This window comes from Engystomops pustulosus, chromosome 1 (genome assembly GCF_040894005.1).
Source record: "Engystomops pustulosus chromosome 1, aEngPut4.maternal, whole genome shotgun sequence".
NCBI classification, from domain to species: Eukaryota; Metazoa; Chordata; class Amphibia; order Anura; family Leptodactylidae; genus Engystomops; species Engystomops pustulosus.
Genome location: NC_092411.1, coordinates 161,821,120 through 161,840,158, shown reverse-complemented (window position 1 = coordinate 161,840,158; position 19,039 = coordinate 161,821,120). Strand labels below are relative to the sequence as shown.

The window sequence follows — 19,039 nt, the reverse complement described above, 5'->3', positions numbered from 1 at the left end:
AAGCGCGGGTTGAAAACTTCAGCACAAAACCTAGTCTATGACTAGAGAGCGTCTGTGCAAAATTTGGTGACTGCAAACGCAATGATGCAGATTCCTTTAGCAGACATACATACACACATACACTCAGCTTGTTATATATCAGATATGTGTGTGATATGCGTCTTTTAAGATATTTATGTTTAAATATCTGAACAGTATGTGATTATAATATGAATGTATACTATGTGCACTAAAATAATAAAAGAAAAATCATAAAAGACTGGTAGGATAAGGTTTCTATTCAATACAGTAAAAGTGTAAAAAGACCAACATTTTACTAAAGCCCCTGTCTGACTTCTTGCCCTGTCATGTCCTTTTTAGTGCAAACTGCTTGCACATGTATTTACAAAGTGTCCGCTGCACTATACCAGAGGCAACACAAATTATGCACTAAAAGGGGCGTTCCAGTGCACAGTCGGACCGTGTGTCACATTTATCATAAGGTGTCTGGTAGAATTGTGTCGCACATGTTATGCTAAAGGTGTAGCTCCAGATTCATGAAGAATGTGTTCCACAATTTATGAATCTGGTGCACCCTGCACATTCCGTAGGCAAACTGCACATAGTGCAGTTTGCACTATTTTTGAGAAATGTAGGACAGTATGGCGCACAATTGGAGTTGTCGTTAATTTATATTTTTGTAACACTTTGTTTTGCTTTACTTTTTAGTCATTTTGCCTGTCTTTCCTCCAAGTACATGTGCCCAGGTGTACCAGCTGTCATGAGCACTCTTCTTGCCAATATAAATGCCTATTATGCCCACACCACTGCATCAACTAATGTGTCTGCCTCAGATCGATTTTCTGCCTCAAATTTCGGTGTAAGTAAATATTCTGGTAGAGAATTCATGATTCCAGTAACATGGAACAGGACTAATGAAATGTGAAAACAATGTTATACTTATTTTAAGATTGCCAATCTGGGTCATAGATGTAGATGTCATTTGGGGATTTGTGAATATTCAAAAAGCTCTTCTGTACCATCTGTAATTTTTTATTCAATTAAATTTAAGAATTGATTTTATAAATAGTTTTTTATGCGATACAAGCCTTAATGTGATCTTCCTGTTTTACTGATTATGCTTGAAAAGCAACGTATGTCTTAACAGTGCAACTCATGACATAAAATGTTACTTTACTTGTGTTTCTGCGATTAGATGAAAGCACTAATAAATGTGAAAATGAACTCAAATGTTAAATTTAATGCATAATTTACCTTATGGCAAGTGTTCATAGAACATTTTTCTTTATTTCCTTAAATAGAAGGAAAGATTTGTGAAGCTACTTGATCAACTGCACAACTCTTTGCGTATCGACCTTTCAATGTACCGGGTAAGAAAATCTAAGTTTTGGTGTTACAAGTTGTATCTTTAAAGCATTCTTCACCTTTCAACAAACCTTACGTGTATTTCCGTACTAATATTTAAATCGCTGAATTGTTGATTGATAGAGCACCATAAATTCTAAAGTACTGTACTATACATTTAAAAGAGATTCATATACCGGTATATTGCATTACAATAAGCACAAATAAGAACGGAAAACACAAAATTAGACTGAACTGGCACAAGTGGAAGGAGGACCATGCACTTGAGGGCTCACAATCTATATGGGAGGGAAGATGAAAACACTAGGAGAAGGAGCATATCAGTTGTGTTATTGTATATTGTAAGCAATTATAGATAATTATAATTATATATAATTAGAATTTTAGAGCTTTTTTTAAGAACATATAGAATCTGGTGGTAGTATTAGATCATAGTATGTGCAGTTTGGGCCACCCGTCATGGCTGAAGGCTTCTTGTGGGCCCCACAGACTCCGGAACCAACTTTCAAGTTTGTTAATAGGTTAGATTTAACAGAAGTGTCTGAGGTAAAACTGTTCTAGTTGCCCATGGAAACCAAACAGAGCTCAGCTATAATTTTTCAAACAGCTGTAGAGAAATGAAAGTTGAGCTCTGATTGGTTGCCATGGGCAATTAGAACAGTTCCACTTTCAGACACTTCTGAGAAATCTCCCCAAATGAGTAGAATATCCTATAATACTTGTTCAAGTGATATACTCCTGACTGCAGGAGTATACAGCAGCCCTTCCAGGACCTCTGAAAGTCCATGAAGCTCAGCATTGAATTTATCCCCTTTCCTCTGTTTTTATCTATAAAGTAAGCTTGACTCTGGTACCAAATCTAGACAGTAAGTATCTACACCATTTGAAAAAAATTAGATACTATAGGGCCCCAACATACAGCCCAGGGCACATGAAAGTTATAAACCACCCTCTGTGGGAGACAATTTAAAAAATTTTGGTAGAGTGTTCCAAAGCATGAGGGATGCATGGGAGAAGTTTTGGATACAATTGTTAGAAAAGTAGATAGTAGGGAAGAAAAGCAGAAGGTCTTTTGAGATTCAGAGACTATATTTGGGATGGTATTCACTGATAAGATCAGAGATGTTTGTTTTTAACTCAAATAGTCCAATTCTTTTTGTGTTTCCTGATAGAATAATTTTCCAGCCAGTAGCCCAGAAAGACTTCAGGATCTGAAATCCACTGTAGATTTACTTACCAGTATCACATTCTTCAGAATGAAGGTGAGTACAGTATAATCATTTCAAGTAAACCTTGAATTCTAGTTCAATTCAGAAGAAATTCATCAGCAGTGCCTCCCTGTAGCAGTTTTCTTGGCACAGTTCCCCCAATTTTCAGTACCCACTTCAGTTTTGTAAAATAGGCACTAGCCAAAATTAATAACCGTACAAATTTCCTTGCCTTTTTCATTCACACTGTCTGAGTTACATGTTAGTCTCTGCTTTCCAAGTCATTGTGACACATAAGAAGTTCCACTAAACTGTTAAGTGAGCAATTCAGTAGCAAGTGAGTGGCTAAGGCCCCTTCCACACTTGCAAAAGTGAGATGCGCTGAACTCACACTACACTCGCAGCGAGTGCTGCCTGGATCGGCTGTCCTGAACACTGCAAACCGGAAATGAACTGACATGCTGCCTGGTCATTACCCCACTGTTCATTAATGATCTTTTGACAGAGCCCCCGGATGGGGCTCATCCGCCGGGCCATCCCCCGCCACAGAGGTGGCGCATAAAAACACTTAATAAAGTATAAAAAACACAAACACACAAAACCCCCCCACATATTTGGTATTGCTGCGGCCGTAACAATCTGTACAATAAAACAGGAAAAAAACCCTGCAAAAAACATTCAGAAAAAAGATCATTTTTAATTAATACCTCTAAAAACTGATTTAAAAAAAATGTTACGCACTCTAAAATAAGACCACTAAAAAGCACAACTCTTCTCACAAAAAATAAGCCCCTAACCAGATTTGTCAACCGAAAAATAAAAAAGTTATGCATATGAAAAGATGGTGATGCTAAAATGAACAAGATTTTCTCCAAATTAGCTTTTATTCAGTAAAATTGAACGAAATACACAAAACCCCCACATATTTGGTTTTGCTGCGTCCGTGACAATCTGCATAATAAAACCAAGTCATTATTAGATCCGCAAAGTGAACCCTGTAAAAACAAGCTCAAAAAAATGCTCCAAAAAATAGATCATTTTTAATTATTACCCTTAAAAAAAATACTCTAAAAAATGATTAAAAAATGCTACACACTCTAAAATAAGACCACTAAAAAGAAAAATGCTTCTTGCAAAAAAGAGATTTATCAGTTGAAAAATAAAAAAGTTATGCATATGAAAGTCAATTGACAACATTAATTTTTATTCAGTAAAAATGGGGAAAAAAATTATATAAAAAAAATCTAAAAATGTATATATTAAAAAATCTATATAAATGAGGTATTTTCGTAATCGTGGCGACCCATAGAATAAAAATAATATACTATTTTTATGGTATGGTAAACAGACAAAAAAATTTATGATTTTCATTTCCTCCACCAACAAAGAGTTAATAAAATCTCACCAATTAGCTATAGATGCCCCAAAATTATGTACTAGTGCATCTCATATGGTAAAAAAAAGCCCCTATAGGTCCACATTTAAAAAAGAAAAAGGAAATCTGCTCCGGATGGCGCCTCCTTCCCTTCTATGCCCAGCTGTGCGCCCATGCAGCAGGTTACCAACACATAAGGGGTATAAGTGTACTCTGGAGAAATTGGGTATCAAACTTTGTGGAGCCTTTTTTCATTTAATCCATTGCAAATGTTCAATTTTTAACCAAAAATGACTGTATTTTACTGTATGAGGGGGTAGTGTCCCTCACTGTATGGGGGTAGTGTTCCTCACTGTATGGGGGTAGTGTTCCTCACTGTATGGGGGTAGTGTTCCTCACTGTATTGGGGTAGTGTTCCTCACTGTATGGGGGTAGTGTTCCTCACTGTATGGGGGTAGTGTTCCTCACTGTATGGAGGTAGTGTTCCTCACTGTATGGAGATAGTGTTCCTCACTGTATGGAGATAGTGTTCCTCACTGTATGGAGATAGTGTTCCTCACTGTATGGCGGTAGTGATCCTCACTGTATGGGGGTAGTGTTCCTCACTGTATGGGGGTAGTGTTCCTCACTGTATGGCTGTATTATTCACTGTATGGTGGTAGTGTTCCTCACTGTATGGCTGTATTCTTCACTGTATGGAGATAGTGTTCCTCACTGTATGGGGGTAGTGTCCCTCACTGTATGGTGGCAGTGTTCCTCACTGTATGGGGGTAGTGTTCCTCACTGTATGGGGGTAATGTTCCTCACTGTATGGGGGTAGTGTTCCTCACTGTATGGGGGTAGTGTTCCTCACTGTATGGCTGTATTCTTCACTGTATGGTGGTAGTGTTCCTCACTGTATGGCTGTATTCTTCACTTTATGGGGGTAGTGTTCCTCACTGTATGGAGATAGTGTTCCTCACTGTATGGAGATAGTGTTCCTCACTGTATGGAGATAGTATTCCTCACCGTATGGAGATAGTGTTCCTCACTGTATGGAGATAGTGATCCTCACTGTATGGAGATAGTGATCCTCACTGTATGGCGGTAGTGATCCTCACTGTATGGGGGTAGTGTTCCTCACTGTATGGAGATAGTGTTCCTCACTGTATGGAGATAGTGTTCCTCACTGTATGGAGATAGTGTTCCTCACTGTATGGAGATAGTGTTCCTCACTGTATGGAGATAGTGTTCCTCACTGTATGGAGATAGTGTTCCTCACTGTATAGAGATAGTGTTCCTCACTGTATGGAGATAGTGTTCCTCACTGTATGGAGATAGTGTTCCTCACTGTATGGCAGTAGTGATCCTCACTGTATGGCAGTAGTGATCCTCACTGTATGGCAGTAGTGATCCTGACTGTATGGCAGTAGTGATCCTCACTGTATGGCAGTAGTGATCCTCACTGTATGGGGGTAGTGATCCTCACTGTATGGGGGTAGTGATCCTCACTGTATGGGGGTAGTGATCCTCACTGTATGGTGGTAGTGTTCCTCACTGTATGGAGATAGTGTTCCTCACTGTATGGAGATAGTGTTCCTCACTGTATGGAGATAGTGTTCCTCACTGTATGGAGATAGTGTTCCTCACTGTATGGAGATAGTGTTCCTCACTGTATGGCGGTAGTGATCCTCACTGTATGGGGGTAGTGTTCCTCACTGTATGGGGGTAGTGTTCCTCACTGTATGGCTGTATTCTTCACTGTATGGTGTTAGTGTTCCTCACTGTATGGCTGTATTCTTCACTGTATGGAGATAGTGTTCCTCACTGTATGGAGATAGTGTTCCTCACTGTATGGGGGTAGTGTTCCTCACTATATGGGGTAGTGTTCCTCACTATATGGGGTAGTGTTCCTCACTGTATGGTGGCAGTGTTCCTCACTATATGGGGTAGTGTTCCTCACTGTATGGTGGTAGTGTTCCTCACTGTATGGCTGTATTCTTCACTTTATGGGGGTAGTGTTCCTCACTGTATGGAGATAGTGTTCCTCACTGTATGGAGATAGTGTTCCTCACTGTATGGAGATAGTGTTCCTCACTGTATGGAGATAGTGTTCCTCACTGTATGGAGATAGTGTTCCTCACTGTATGGAGATAGTGTTCCTCACTGTATGGAGATAGTGTTCCTCACTGTATGGAGATAGTGTTCCTCACTGTATGGAGATAGTGTTCCTCACTGTATGGAGATAGTGTTCCTCACCGTATGGAGATGGTGTTCCTCACCGTATGGAGATGGTGTTCCTCACCGTATGGAGATAGTGTTCCTCACCGTATGGAGATAGTGTTCCTCACTGTATGGAGATAGTGTTCCTCACTGTATGGAGATAGTGTTCCTCACTGTATGGAGATAGTGTTCCTCACTGTATGGCGGTAGTGATCCTCACTGTATGGGGGTAGTGTTCCTCACTGTATGGAGATAGTGTTCCTCACTGTATGGAGATAGTGTTCCTCACTGTATGGAGATAGTGTTCCTCATTGTATGGAGATAGTGTTCCTCATTGTATGGAGATAGTGTTCCTCACTGTATGGAGATAGTGTTCCTCACTGTATGGCGGTAGTGATCCTCACTGTATGGGGGTAGTGTTCCTCACTGTATGGCTGTATTCTTCACTGTATGGTGGTAGTGTTCCTCACTGTATGGCTGTATTCTTCACTTTATGGAGGTAGTGTTCCTCACTGTATGGAGATAGTGTTCCTCACTGTATGGAGATAGTGTTCCTCACTGTATGGCAGTAGTGATCCTCACTGTATGGCAGTAGTGATCCTCACTGTATGGCAGTAGTGATCCTCACTGTATGGCAGTAGTGATCCTCACTGTATGGGGGTACTGATCCTCACTGTATGGGGGTAGTGATCCTCACTGTATGGGGGTAGTGATCCTCACTGTATGGTGGTAGTGTTCCTCACTGTATGGAGATAGTGTTCCTCACTGTATGGAGATAGTGTTCCTCACTGTATGGAGATAGTGTTCCTCACTGTATGGCGGTAGTGATCCTCACTGTATGGGGGTAGTGTTCCTCACTGTATGGGGGTAGTGTTCCTCACTGTATGGCTGTATTCTTCACTGTATGGTGTTAGTGTTCCTCACTGTATGGCTGTATTCTTCACTGTATGGAGATAGTGTTCCTCACTGTATGGAGATAGTGTTCCTCACTGTATGGGGGTAGTGTTCCTCACTATATGGGGTAGTGTTCCTCACTATATGGGGTAGTGTTCCTCACTGTATGGTGGCAGTGTTCCTCACTATATGGGGTAGTGTTCCTCACTGTATGGTGGTAGTGTTCCTCACTGTATGGCTGTATTCTTCACTTTATGGGGGTAGTGTTCCTCACTGTATGGAGATAGTGTTCCTCACTGTATGGAGATAGTGTTCCTCACTGTATGGAGATAGTGTTCCTCACTGTATGGAGATAGTGTTCCTCACTGTATGGAGATAGTGTTCCTCACTGTATGGAGATAGTGTTCCTCACTGTATGGAGATAGTGTTCCTCACTGTATGGAGATAGTGTTCCTCACCGTATGGAGATAGTGTTCCTCACCGTATGGAGATGGTGTTCCTCACCGTATGGAGATGGTGTTCCTCACCGTATGGAGATGGTGTTCCTCACCGTATGGAGATGGTGTTCCTCACCGTATGGAGATAGTGTTCCTCACTGTATGGAGATAGTGTTCCTCACTGTATGGAGATAGTGTTCCTCACTGTATGGAGATAGTGTTCCTCACTGTATGGAGATAGTGTTCCTCACTGTATGGAGATAGTGTTCCTCACTGTATGGCGGTAGTGATCCTCACTGTATGGGGGTAGTGTTCCTCACTGTATGGAGATAGTGTTCCTCACTGTATGGAGATAGTGTTCCTCACTGTATGGAGATAGTGTTCCTCATTGTATGGAGATAGTGTTCCTCACTGTATGGAGATAGTGTTCCTCACTGTATGGCGGTAGTGATCCTCACTGTATGGGGGTAGTGTTCCTCACTGTATGGCTGTATTCTTCACTGTATGGTGGTAGTGTTCCTCACTGTATGGCTGTATTCTTCACTTTATGGAGGTAGTGTTCATCACTGTATGGAGATAGTGTTCCTCACTGTATGGCGGAAGTGTTCCTCACTGTATGGCTGTATTCTTCACTGTATGGCTGTAGTGTTCCTCACTGTATGGTGGTAGTATTCCTCACTGTATGGAGGTAGTTTTCCTCACTGTATGGAGGTAGTTTTCCTCACTGTATGGCCATAGTGTTCCTCACTGTATGGCGGTAGTGTTCCTCACTGTATAGGGGTAGTGTCCCTCACTGTATGGCGGTAGTGTTCCTCATTGTATTGCGGTAGTGTCCCTCACTGTGTTGCGGTACTGTCCCTCACTGTGTTGCAGTACTGTCCCTCACTGTGTTGCGGTACTGTCAATGTATGGCTGTATTCTTCACTGTATGGATGTAGTGTTCCTCACTGTATGGTGGTAGTATTCCTCACTGTATGGAGGTAGTTTTCCTCACTGTATGGGGGAAGTGTCCCTCACTGTATGACGGTAGTGTTCCTCACTGTATGGGGATAGTGTTCCTCACTGTATGGGGGTAGTGTTCCTCACTAGATGGCAGTAGTGTTCCTCACTGCATGGCGGTAGTGTTCCTTACTGTATGGCCATAGTGTTCCTCACTGTATGGCGGTAGTGTTCCTCACTGTATAGGGGTAGTGTCCCTCACTGTATGGCGGTAGTGTTCCTCATTGTATTGCGGTAGTGTCCCTCACTGTGTTGCGGTACTGTCCCTCACTGTGTTGCGGTACTGTCCCTCACTGTGTTGCGGTACTGTCCCTCACTGTGTTGCGGTACTGTCCCTCACTGTGTTGCGGTACTGTCCCTCACTGTGTTGCGGTACTGTCCCTCACTGTGTTGCGGTACTGTCCCTCACTGTGTTGCGGTACTGTCCCTCACTGTGTTGCGGTACTGTCCCTCACTGTGTTGCGGTACTGTCCCTCACTGTGTTGAGGTACTGTCCCTCACTGTGTTGCGGTACTGTCCCTCACCGTATGGCGGTAGTGTTCCTCACCGTATGGCGGTAGTGTCCCTCACTGTATGGCCGTAGTGTTCCTCACTGTATGGTGGTAGTGTTCCTCACTGTATGGCGGTAGTGTTCCTTACCGTATGCGGGAGTGTTCCTCACTGTATGGCGTTAGTTTTTCTCACTGTATGGCGGTAGTGTTTCTCACCATATGGCGGTAGGGATACCAATTTTGTATAGGTTTTATATCTAATGTTCTTATACATTTACAAAAATTAAAACCTCATGTACAAAAATGTTTTTTTTTGTATTTTGCCCTCGTCTGGCACTAATAACTTTTTTATACTATATATGGAGCTGTGGAGGTGTCATTTTTTGCGACTTTTGATGCTGTTTTATTTTATTGCTATCATTTTAAAGACTGTACGACCGTTTGATCACTTTTTATTGAATTTTTTTATATTTTTCAAAATTGCAAAAAAGTACCACTTTCGACTATTTTCCGTTACGGGGTTAAACGCAGTGAAAAATTATATTTTGATAGATCGGGCATTTTCAGAGGCGGGGATAGTTTATGTGTTTATGATTTTTACTGTTTATTTATTTTTATATCATTTCTATGGAAAGGGGAGTGATTAGAATTTTTAGGTTTTTGTATTATAAAAAAATTTTTAAACGATCCTCGGAAAGATGGCGCATGGTCGCTTTTTGAAACCGCCGCCAGCTTTGCTAGCACCAGCCACAGGTGTTAACGGTAAGCCTTTGCTGCAATATGCAGTAAAGACTTACCGGCTATGGAGAGGGCTCAGCCCGTAAGCCTTCTCCATGTACCTGCAGTCGGCATGCGACGTACCATTACGTCACATGCCGTAATTCGTTATGATTCCATTCGATTCGAATCGAAGACCGGGTCGAAATGAATTTACATAAATTCACCCATCTCTAATAATGGGGTAATTTACAAGTCAAATAGGCTGAGTCCCGAAGGGGTTAAGGCAGATGTGTTGTTAACACAAGTACAATGTAAACATGATGTGAACAGAAATGCAATGAAACTAAGATGTAAACTCAAATGCAATGCAAATTATACATGGAATTGATGTAAATCCAAATGTAAACACATTGGGGCAGATTTACTTACCCGGTCTTGTCGCAATCCAGCGGCGCGTTCTATGTGGAGGATTTGGGTCTTCCGGCGATTCACTAAGGTAGTTCCCCCCATGTCCACTAGGTGTCGCTGCTGTGATGAAGTTTGTCGGAATGCACTGAAGTTCACCGTCCTACGCTGGGTGCAGGTAAGTGCGTGTCAAGCGACCCTTTTTTTTTTTTTAAATGCGGCATTTTTTCAGAATCCGTCGGGTTTTCGTAAGGCCAGGCCCCCGATTTCCGTTGTGTCCACGTCGGTGCGCCACAATCCGATCGCGTGCCAAAAACCCGGGTCAGTAACAGAAAAATTCGGGTAACCCGCCATAAAAACACGATTCGGGCCCTTAGTAAATGACCCCAATTGTGAATGCAAATGTGATGTAAATGCATACATGATGTAAATGTAATGTTATCCCAAATGCAATGTAATTTTAATGTGAATGCAAACACGCTGTAAACACAGCTATGATGATAGAGCAAATGCACTGTAAACACAAACACTATGTAAGGCTACATTCACACGAATGTATGGGGGACGTATATACAGCCGACATATATACAACGTATATACGTCCCACATACATCGCAATCGCCTCATGGCACCGTAAGGGAGCAGTACAGTGCAGCACATGTCCTAGCTTTCAACGGAATACGGCGCCGGGCTCTATGTTAGGTTATTAAGAGGGGCAGGGTGAGTGGCGATCTCCCCCTCCTCCTCTCCCTGGCACTGCCGTGTGCCCACCGTGCTATGTTACGGCGGGCAATGGCAATGTGAATGTAGCCTTAATGTGACGTAATAACATATGAATACATTGTAAATTTAAACGCAATCTGAATGCAAAAGTGATGTGAACAGAAACATAATGTAAATGTAATGTTAGCACAAATGCAATGTAAACCTTACCGCAAATGCGTTGTTAACGTGAATGCAATATTAACCTGATGTAGACGCAAATGCAAAGTAAATGCAATGTAAAAGTAACCACCATGTATATCGGAAATGCTATGTAAATGGCATGTTTGCGCAGATGCATTGAAGATGCATTTACGTTTACATTACTTTGGTGATAAGATGCTGTTAAAGTTTACATTTTGTTTGTGTGTACACCAAAGTAACATCACATTTGCATTTACATCACTTTTACATAGAATTTGTGCTAACGTGTTTATATCAGCACACGGAGCGTCACTTTACTGCGCGAGCATTCCGGCACAGCCAGGCTGCTTGGGGCGGGGGTCTCTTTACGGTGCCAGCACCCGGCACGGGTTGCCGAGTGTTCAAAATGATGTGCAATAAAAACAGCAGGTGGCGCTATTCGTACATCTTCCCTGATCTTCCCTGCCACAGAAACATTACCAGCGTATAAGACGACCCCAAACCAGACAGAAGATTTTTCAGTCTTCAAAAGTCGTCTTATACGCCGGTGTATACGGTAGTTGTTATTTAAAATTTTGCTCCCCTTAGCAGAAAATGCTGGTGACATACAATGTAATGAAGAATAAAAATGCTACTGGCCCTTTAATCAGTCCGTTAATTTCCTCCGCGCGGTCCGTTACAGAGCTGACACAGGACAGAAGATGGCCGCTGGTCACATGTCCACACCACATGTTCTGCACCTGTCTGGGCAGGTCATGTGATCACCACTACGTTTGGCTGTAGTCGGTTGGTTGAACTGCATCCAGTATGGCCAGTGTTTTGCTGATGGCAGTTACACATCATTACTATGGTAACAGAGCAGGAAAGTCTGTTATATCATCACTGGGAGCAGAGCATAAGAGGGAGGAGGAGTTACTGAGAACTAAAGAATCATGGAACTTGTAGTTTCCAGTGGCGGCCATCTTAGTGATAACTCCACCTACTTTAGAGAGGCCATTTGTAAATCATTAAAAAAAAACTATTTAAGCTCCGTTTTGCGACAAATGACATTGAGTATTGTTGTATTCATTTATTTATATCATCATGGGTTTTTGTGTCAGACCTTCATATTCCTGGAATACCCCTTTAATTAATCAGTCGTGCGCCAGAAAAATGCAGACAGTAATGAAGTGTGCGCCAAAATCTTTAATCGACTGCGCCTCTAATTTTTCTGGTCTATCGTGCGCCAAAAAATGCGCCTAAAAATGCAGACAAAATACACATAAATGTGGAGGATAATGTGGAAATCTTAGGCCACGCCCACTTGCGCCAAAAAAAGACAGAGGTGTCGGGAGGGTCGGAAACATCTGTTCTTTCTGGCGCAAACTCATTATAAATGATCCGCAACAGTTTAGCACCAACAAAAACATTCAAATACCGGCATTTTTTTGGCACAGATGCAATAATACATGTGCCCCAATATTCTGCAATGAAAAGGGAGTTCCAGTGCACAGTCGAATCTTGCACCACATTTATCTTTCAGTATCCAACAGTATCTGTCACATTCTCTGTGTTAACCTTGTACCATAAAAAAGTTGGCACACTCTGTCAGACCAGTTCAGCGTGTGCCAGATTCATGAAAAACATGCAGTACAATTTATGAATCTGGCTCCCATTATGCATTCCACAGACAAACTACACCATTTGCACTGTTTTTGATAAATGTGAACCATTGAGGCAGATTTACTTACCCGGTCCATTCGCGATTCAACGGCACCTTTTCTTTGGAGGATTCGGGTCTTCCGGCGATTCACTAAGGTAGTTCCCCCCATGTCCACTAGGTGTCGCTGCTACGCTGAATTCCGTCGTAGTGCACTGAACTTCAACAAGCTATCCTTTTTTTTTTTTAATGCTGCAATTTTTCCAGTTCCGTCGGTTTTATGTACGGCCACGCCCCCCGATTTCCTTTGCGCCAGAAACCGGGGGGGGGGGGCAATTCAGGGAAAATCGGCGCAAAACACAAAAAATTAGGTAACCCACCGGAAAAACGTGATTCAGGCCCTTAGTAAATGACCCCCATTGTGTTCACATCGCATTAACATCACATTTGTATTTACATCACATTAACATTACATTTGCGTTTACAACTAGAGATGAGCGAACATGCTCGTCCGAGCTTGATGCTCGGTCGAGCATTAGGGTACTCGAAACTGCTCGTTGCTCGGACGAATACTTCGCCCGCTCGAGGAAATGGCAGCTCCCGCCGTTTTGCTTTTTGGCGGCCATAAACAGAGCCAATCACAAGCCAGGAGACTCTGCACTCCACCCAGCATGACGTGGTACCCTTACACGTCGATAGCAGTGGTTGGCTGGCCAGATCAGGTGACCCTGGGATAGACTAGCCGCTGCCCGCGCTGCTCGGATCATTCTGTGTCTGGATGCCGCTAGGGAGAGAGCTGCTGCTGGTCAGGGAAAGCGTTAGGGTGTTCTATTAGCTTACTGTTAGGCAGGAGTGATTCTCAAAGAACCCAACAGCCCTTCTTAGGGCTACAATAACGTTCTACTTTTTTTATTTTAATTTGCATCTAGTACCATTTTGTGAGGAATTAGCAGGGGGACTTGCTACCGTTGTGTTTAGCTCTTAGTGGCACACATATCCATAGCAAAGACCGAAGTGGGAAAATTTAGTAGGGGTTGGATTTCAATTAGGCACTAACTCAGTGTCATCTCATCTGGCATAGTAGTGTGCTTTGATACTTGGCTAGAAAATAGCCATAGGAGAATACAAAGAGCTTACTTACGCATACAGTAGCGTTCTATATATTTGATTTCTGGTTGATCTGCTGGTGGCTGTACTTTCTGCAGTGCATGTACTAGCCAATTCTGAGCAATTTGTAGTGAGACTTGCGACCGCTGTGTTCTGCGCTTAGTGACGCACATATCCATAGCAAAGACCGAAGTGGGAAAATTTAGTAGGGGTTGGATTTCAATTAGGCACTAACTCAGTGTCATCTCATCTGGCATAGTAGTGTGTTTTGATACTTGGCTAGAAAATAGCCATAGGAGAATACAAAGAGCTTACTTACGCATACAGTAGCGTTCTATATATTTGATTTCTGGTTGATCTGCTGGTGGCTGTACTTTCTGCAGTGCATGTACTAGCCAATTCTGAGCAATTTGTAGTGAGACTTGCGACCGCTGTGTTCTGCGCTTAGTGACGCACATATCCATAGCAAAGACCGAAGTAGGAAAATTTAGTAGGGGTTGGATTTCAATTAGGCACTAACTCAGTGTCATCTCATCTGGCATAGTAGTGTGCTTTGATACTTGGCTAGAAAATAGCCATAGGAGAATACAAAGAGCTTACTTACGCATACAGTAGCGTTCTATATATTTGATTTCTGGTTGATCTGCTGGTGGCTGTACTTTCTGCAGTGCATGTACTAGCCAATTCTGAGCAATTTGTAGTGAGACTTGCGACCGCTGTGTTCTGCGCTTAGTGACGCACATATCCATAGCAAAGACCGAAGTGGGAAAATTTAGTAGGGGTTGGATTTCAATTAGGCACTAACTCAGTGTCATCTCATCTGGCATAGTAGTGTGCTTTGATACTTGGCTAGAAAATAGCCATAGGAGAATACAAAGAGCTTACTTACGCATACAGTAGCGTTCTATATATTTGATTTCTGGTTGATCTGCTGGTGGCTGTACTTTCTGCAGTGCATGTACTAGCCAATTCTGAGCAATTTGTAGTGAGACTTGCGACCGCTGTGTTCTGCGCTTAGTGACGCACATATCCATAGCAAAGACCGAAGTGGGAAAATTTAGTAGGGGTTGGATTTCAATTAGGCACTAACTCAGTGTCATCTCATCTGGCATAGTAGTGTGCTTTGATACTTGGCTAGAAAATAGCCATAGCAATAGGATAGCATTGTTTGGTTTTAAAAACTCAAAAAAAAACAAAAAACACAAAAAAAAAAAAAAAACACAAAAAAAAACAAAAAAAAGTAAAAAAAAAAATAAAGTTATAACTCTCATTTTAAAAATGTTTAACCCGAGGGCTAGGGGTAGAGGACGAGGGCGGGGACGTGGGCGTCCAACTACTGCAGGGGTCAGAGGCCGTGGTCCTGGGCGGGGTGAGACACCACCTGCTGATGAGGGAGCAGGGGAACGCCGCAGAGCTACACTCCCTAGGTTCATGTCTGAAGTTACTGGGACTCGTGGTAGAGCACTGTTGAGGCCAGAACAGTGCGAACAGGTGATGTCGTGGATTGCTGACAATGCTTCGAGCAATTTGTCCACCACCAGTCAGTCTTCCACGCAGTCCACCCATGTCACCGAAATCGCCACTCCTCCAGCTCCTGCACCTCAGCCTCCTCCCCCCCAGTCTGCCCCCTCCCAGGAAAATTTGGCATTTGAACCGGCATACTCTGAGGAACTGTTTTCTGGACCCTTCCCACAGTCACAAACCACTTGTCCGGTTGCTGCTGAGCAATTTTCCGATGCCCAGGTTTTCCAACAGTCACAGTCTGTGGGTGATGATGACCTTCTTGACGTAGTGGAAGTGTGTAAAGAGGTGTCCGACGATGAGGAGACACGGTTGTCAGACAGTGGGGAAGTTGTTGTCAGGGCAGGAAGTCCGAGGGGGGAGCAGACTGAGGGATCGGAGGATGATGAGGTGACAGACCCAAGCTGGGTTGAGAGGCCGGGTGAACACAGTGCTTCTGAGACGGAGGAGAGTCCTCGACCAGAACAGGTTGGAAGAGGCAGTGGTGGGGCCAGACGGAGAGGCAGGGCCAGAGCTGGTGCATCAGCGCCAAATGTGTCAACTAGTGAAGCTCCCGTGGCGAGGGCTCCTGCGGCGAGGGCTAGATCTTCAGAAGTCTGGAGGTTCTTTAAGGAAACACCGGATGACCGACGGACTGTGGTGTGCAACATTTGCCAAACCAGGCTCAGCAGGGGTTCCACCACTACTAGCTTAACTACCACCAGTATGCGCAGGCATATGAATGCTAAACACCCCACTCAGTGGCAACAAGCCCGTTCACCTCCGGCCGTGCACACCACTGCTCCTTCCCCTGTGTCAGCTGCTAGTCAGCCCCCTGCCCAGGACCCTGCCACAAAAACCCCATCGTCGCCTCCACGATCCTCCACAGCATCCACCAGCGTTCAGCTCTCCATACCCCAGACGCTGGAGCGGAAACGCAAATATAATGCAACCCACCCGCACGCCCAAGCCCTTAATGTGCACATCTCCAGATTGCTTAGCCTGGAGATGCTGCCCTATAGGCTAGTAGAGACCGAGGCCTTTCGCAACCTCATGGCGGCGGCCGCCCCTCGGTATTCGGTCCCCAGCCGCCACTACTTTTCCCGATGTGCCGTCCCAGCCCTGCACCAGCACGTGTCAGACAACATCATCCGTGCCCTGACCAACGCCGTTTCTGACAAGGTCCACCTGACCACGGACACGTGGACGAGTGCTGCCGGGCAGGGCCACTATATATCGCTGACGGCACATTGGGTTAACTTGGTGGAGGCTGGGACCGAGTCTGACACTGGGGCTGCTCATATACTGCCGACGCCGAGGATTGCGGGGCCTACCTCGGTCCAGGTGTTTCAGGCCTACTATGCCTCCTCCTCCTCCCACCCCTCCTCCACCTCCTCCTCCGAACTACCATCCGTGGGCACGGCGCCATCAGTCGGTAGCTCTAGGCACAGCAGCAGTGCCGTCGCTAAGCGACAGCAGGCGGTGCTCAAACTGCTGAGCCTAGGCGACAAAAGGCACACCGCCCAAGAGCTATTACAGGGCATCACGGCGCAGACTGATCTGTGGCTGGCACCGCTGAACCTCAAGCCGGGAATGGTTGTGTGTGACAACGGCCGTAACCTGGTGGCGGCTCTGCAACTCGGCAGACTGACACATGTGCCATGCCTGGCCCATGTGTTAAATCTGATAGTTCAGCGTTTCCTCAAGACATACCCCAATCTGTCTGATTTGCTCACGAAGGTGCGCCGCATCTGTGCGCATTTCAGGAAGTCCAGCCCAGATGCTGCCACTCTCAGGGCAGCGCAGCGCCCCCTCCAACTGCCCGCTCACCGACTGTTGTGCGACGTGCCCACGAGGTGGAATTCAACACTGACCATGTTATCCAGAGTTTACCAGCAGCGCAGAGCGATTGTAGACTGCCAGATGTCAACTTCCACCAGAACTGGTAGTCAGGTCAGTCAGCTTCCTCAAGTCTACAATGAGGAGTGGACGTGGATGTCTGATATCTGTCAGGTGCTGAGTAACTTTGAGGAGTCAACACAGATGGTCAGTGGCGATGCCGCCATCATCAGCCTCACCATCCCGCTGCTTGGCCTGTTGAAAAACTCTCTGGTCAGCATGAAGTCGGAAGCTTTGCGCTCGTCACAAGAGACAGGGGAAGAATATTCCCTTGTTGATAGCCAAAGCACCCTCAGGTCTGTTTCTCAGCGCATATCGGAGGAGGTGGAGGTGGAGGAGGATGAGGAGGAAGAGGAGGAGAATGTTGGTGAGACACAAGAGGGGACCATTGTTGAGTCCTTTACTGTTCAGCGTGTATGGGCAGAAGAAGAGGAGTTGGAGGAGTTGGAGGAGGAGGAAATGGACAGTCAGGCCAGTGAGGGGAGTGAATTCTTACGCGTTGGTACTCTGGCGCATATGGCAGATTTCATGCTAGGCTGCCTATCCCGTGACCCTCGCGTTCAAAGAATTTATTCCAGCACCGATTACTGGGTGTTCACTCTCCTGGACCCACGGTACAAGCAAAATCTTTCCACTCTCATCCCTGCAGAGGAAAGGAGTGTGAGAATGCATGAATACCAGCAGGCCCTGGTGCACAAGCTGAAACAGTATTTCCCTTCTGACAGCGCTAGCGGCAGAGTGCGTAGTTCTGCGGGACAAGTAGCGAGGGAGAGTAGGCGAGCAGGCAGCTTGTCCAGCACTGGCAAGGGTACGCTTTACAAGGCTTTTGCCAGCTTTATGTCACCCCAGCAAGACACTGTCACCTGTCCCCAGTCTCGGCAGAGTAGGGCTGATCTTTACAGAAAGATGGTGAGGGAGTACGTAGCTGACCATACCATCGTCCTAAATGATCACACAGCTCCCTACAACTACTGGGTTTCAAAGCTGGACATGTGGCACGAACTGGCGCTGTACGCCTTGGAGGTTCTTGCCTGCCCTGCCGCTAGCGTCTTGTCCGAGCGGGTTTTCAGTGCAGCTGGTGGCATCATCACCGATAAGCGTACACGCCTGTCGACTGACAGCGCTGACAGGCTGACGCTTATTAAAATGAATAAAGGCTGGATTTCTCAGAATTTCCAATCTCCACCAGGTGAAGGAAGCTCAACCTGAATAATTGATCCACTCCTCCTCCTCCTCATTTTCCTCCTTCTCCTCCTCTTTGTACAGTAAAGCAGAGGAAAATGGCTATTTTTTGACAGGGCCCACTGGCTCTTGCTATAGTACTTCATGCATTTAATTTTTCTGGAGGGCCACCTACCCGGTCCTCTGTTTGAAACAATTTTTGTGAGTGCCACATACAGGCACTCAATCTATTCCATTTTACTGCAGGGCCACCTACCTGCTCCTCTGGTTTGAAACATTTTTGGGACTGCCACATACAGGCACTCAATCTATTCCATTTTACTGGAGGGCCACCTACCTGCTCCTCTGGTTTGAAAAATTTTTGGGACTGCCACATACAGGCACTCAATCTATTCCATTTTACTGCAGGGCCACCTACCTGCTCCTCTGGTTTGAAACATTTTTGGGACTGCCACATACAGGCACTCAATCTATTCCATTTTACTGGAGGGCCACCTACCTGCTCCTCTGGTTTGAAAAATGTTTGGGACTGCCACATACAGGCACTATCCAAATTAAATTGTCTCCATAGCAGCCTCCACACGTTGTCTCCATTGCTACCTCCAAAAGTCGTCCATATAGCTGCCTCCATACATCGTCCCTTTATCAAACGAGGTGTGTCAGGCAGAAATTTGGGTTGTTTTCATGGATTCCACATCAAAGTTGTTAAC

At 44.7% G+C, this 19,039-nt stretch overlaps 1 protein-coding gene across 13 annotated transcripts in view; it reads left to right on the top strand.

Annotated features, from left to right (window-relative positions):
* Positions 1 to 19,039, top strand: part of UNC13A (unc-13 homolog A) — a 256,890-nt gene that overhangs the window by 129,744 nt on the left and 108,107 nt on the right. For all 13 annotated transcript variants that reach the window (XM_072113608.1, XM_072113606.1, XM_072113536.1 and 10 more), the window contains 3 exons: positions 709 to 859; positions 1,302 to 1,370; positions 2,538 to 2,627. In XM_072113608.1, coding sequence (XP_071969709.1) covers positions 709 to 859; positions 1,302 to 1,370; positions 2,538 to 2,627 — 310 coding nt within the window. The remainder of the gene's footprint in view (positions 1 to 708; positions 860 to 1,301; positions 1,371 to 2,537; positions 2,628 to 19,039) is intronic.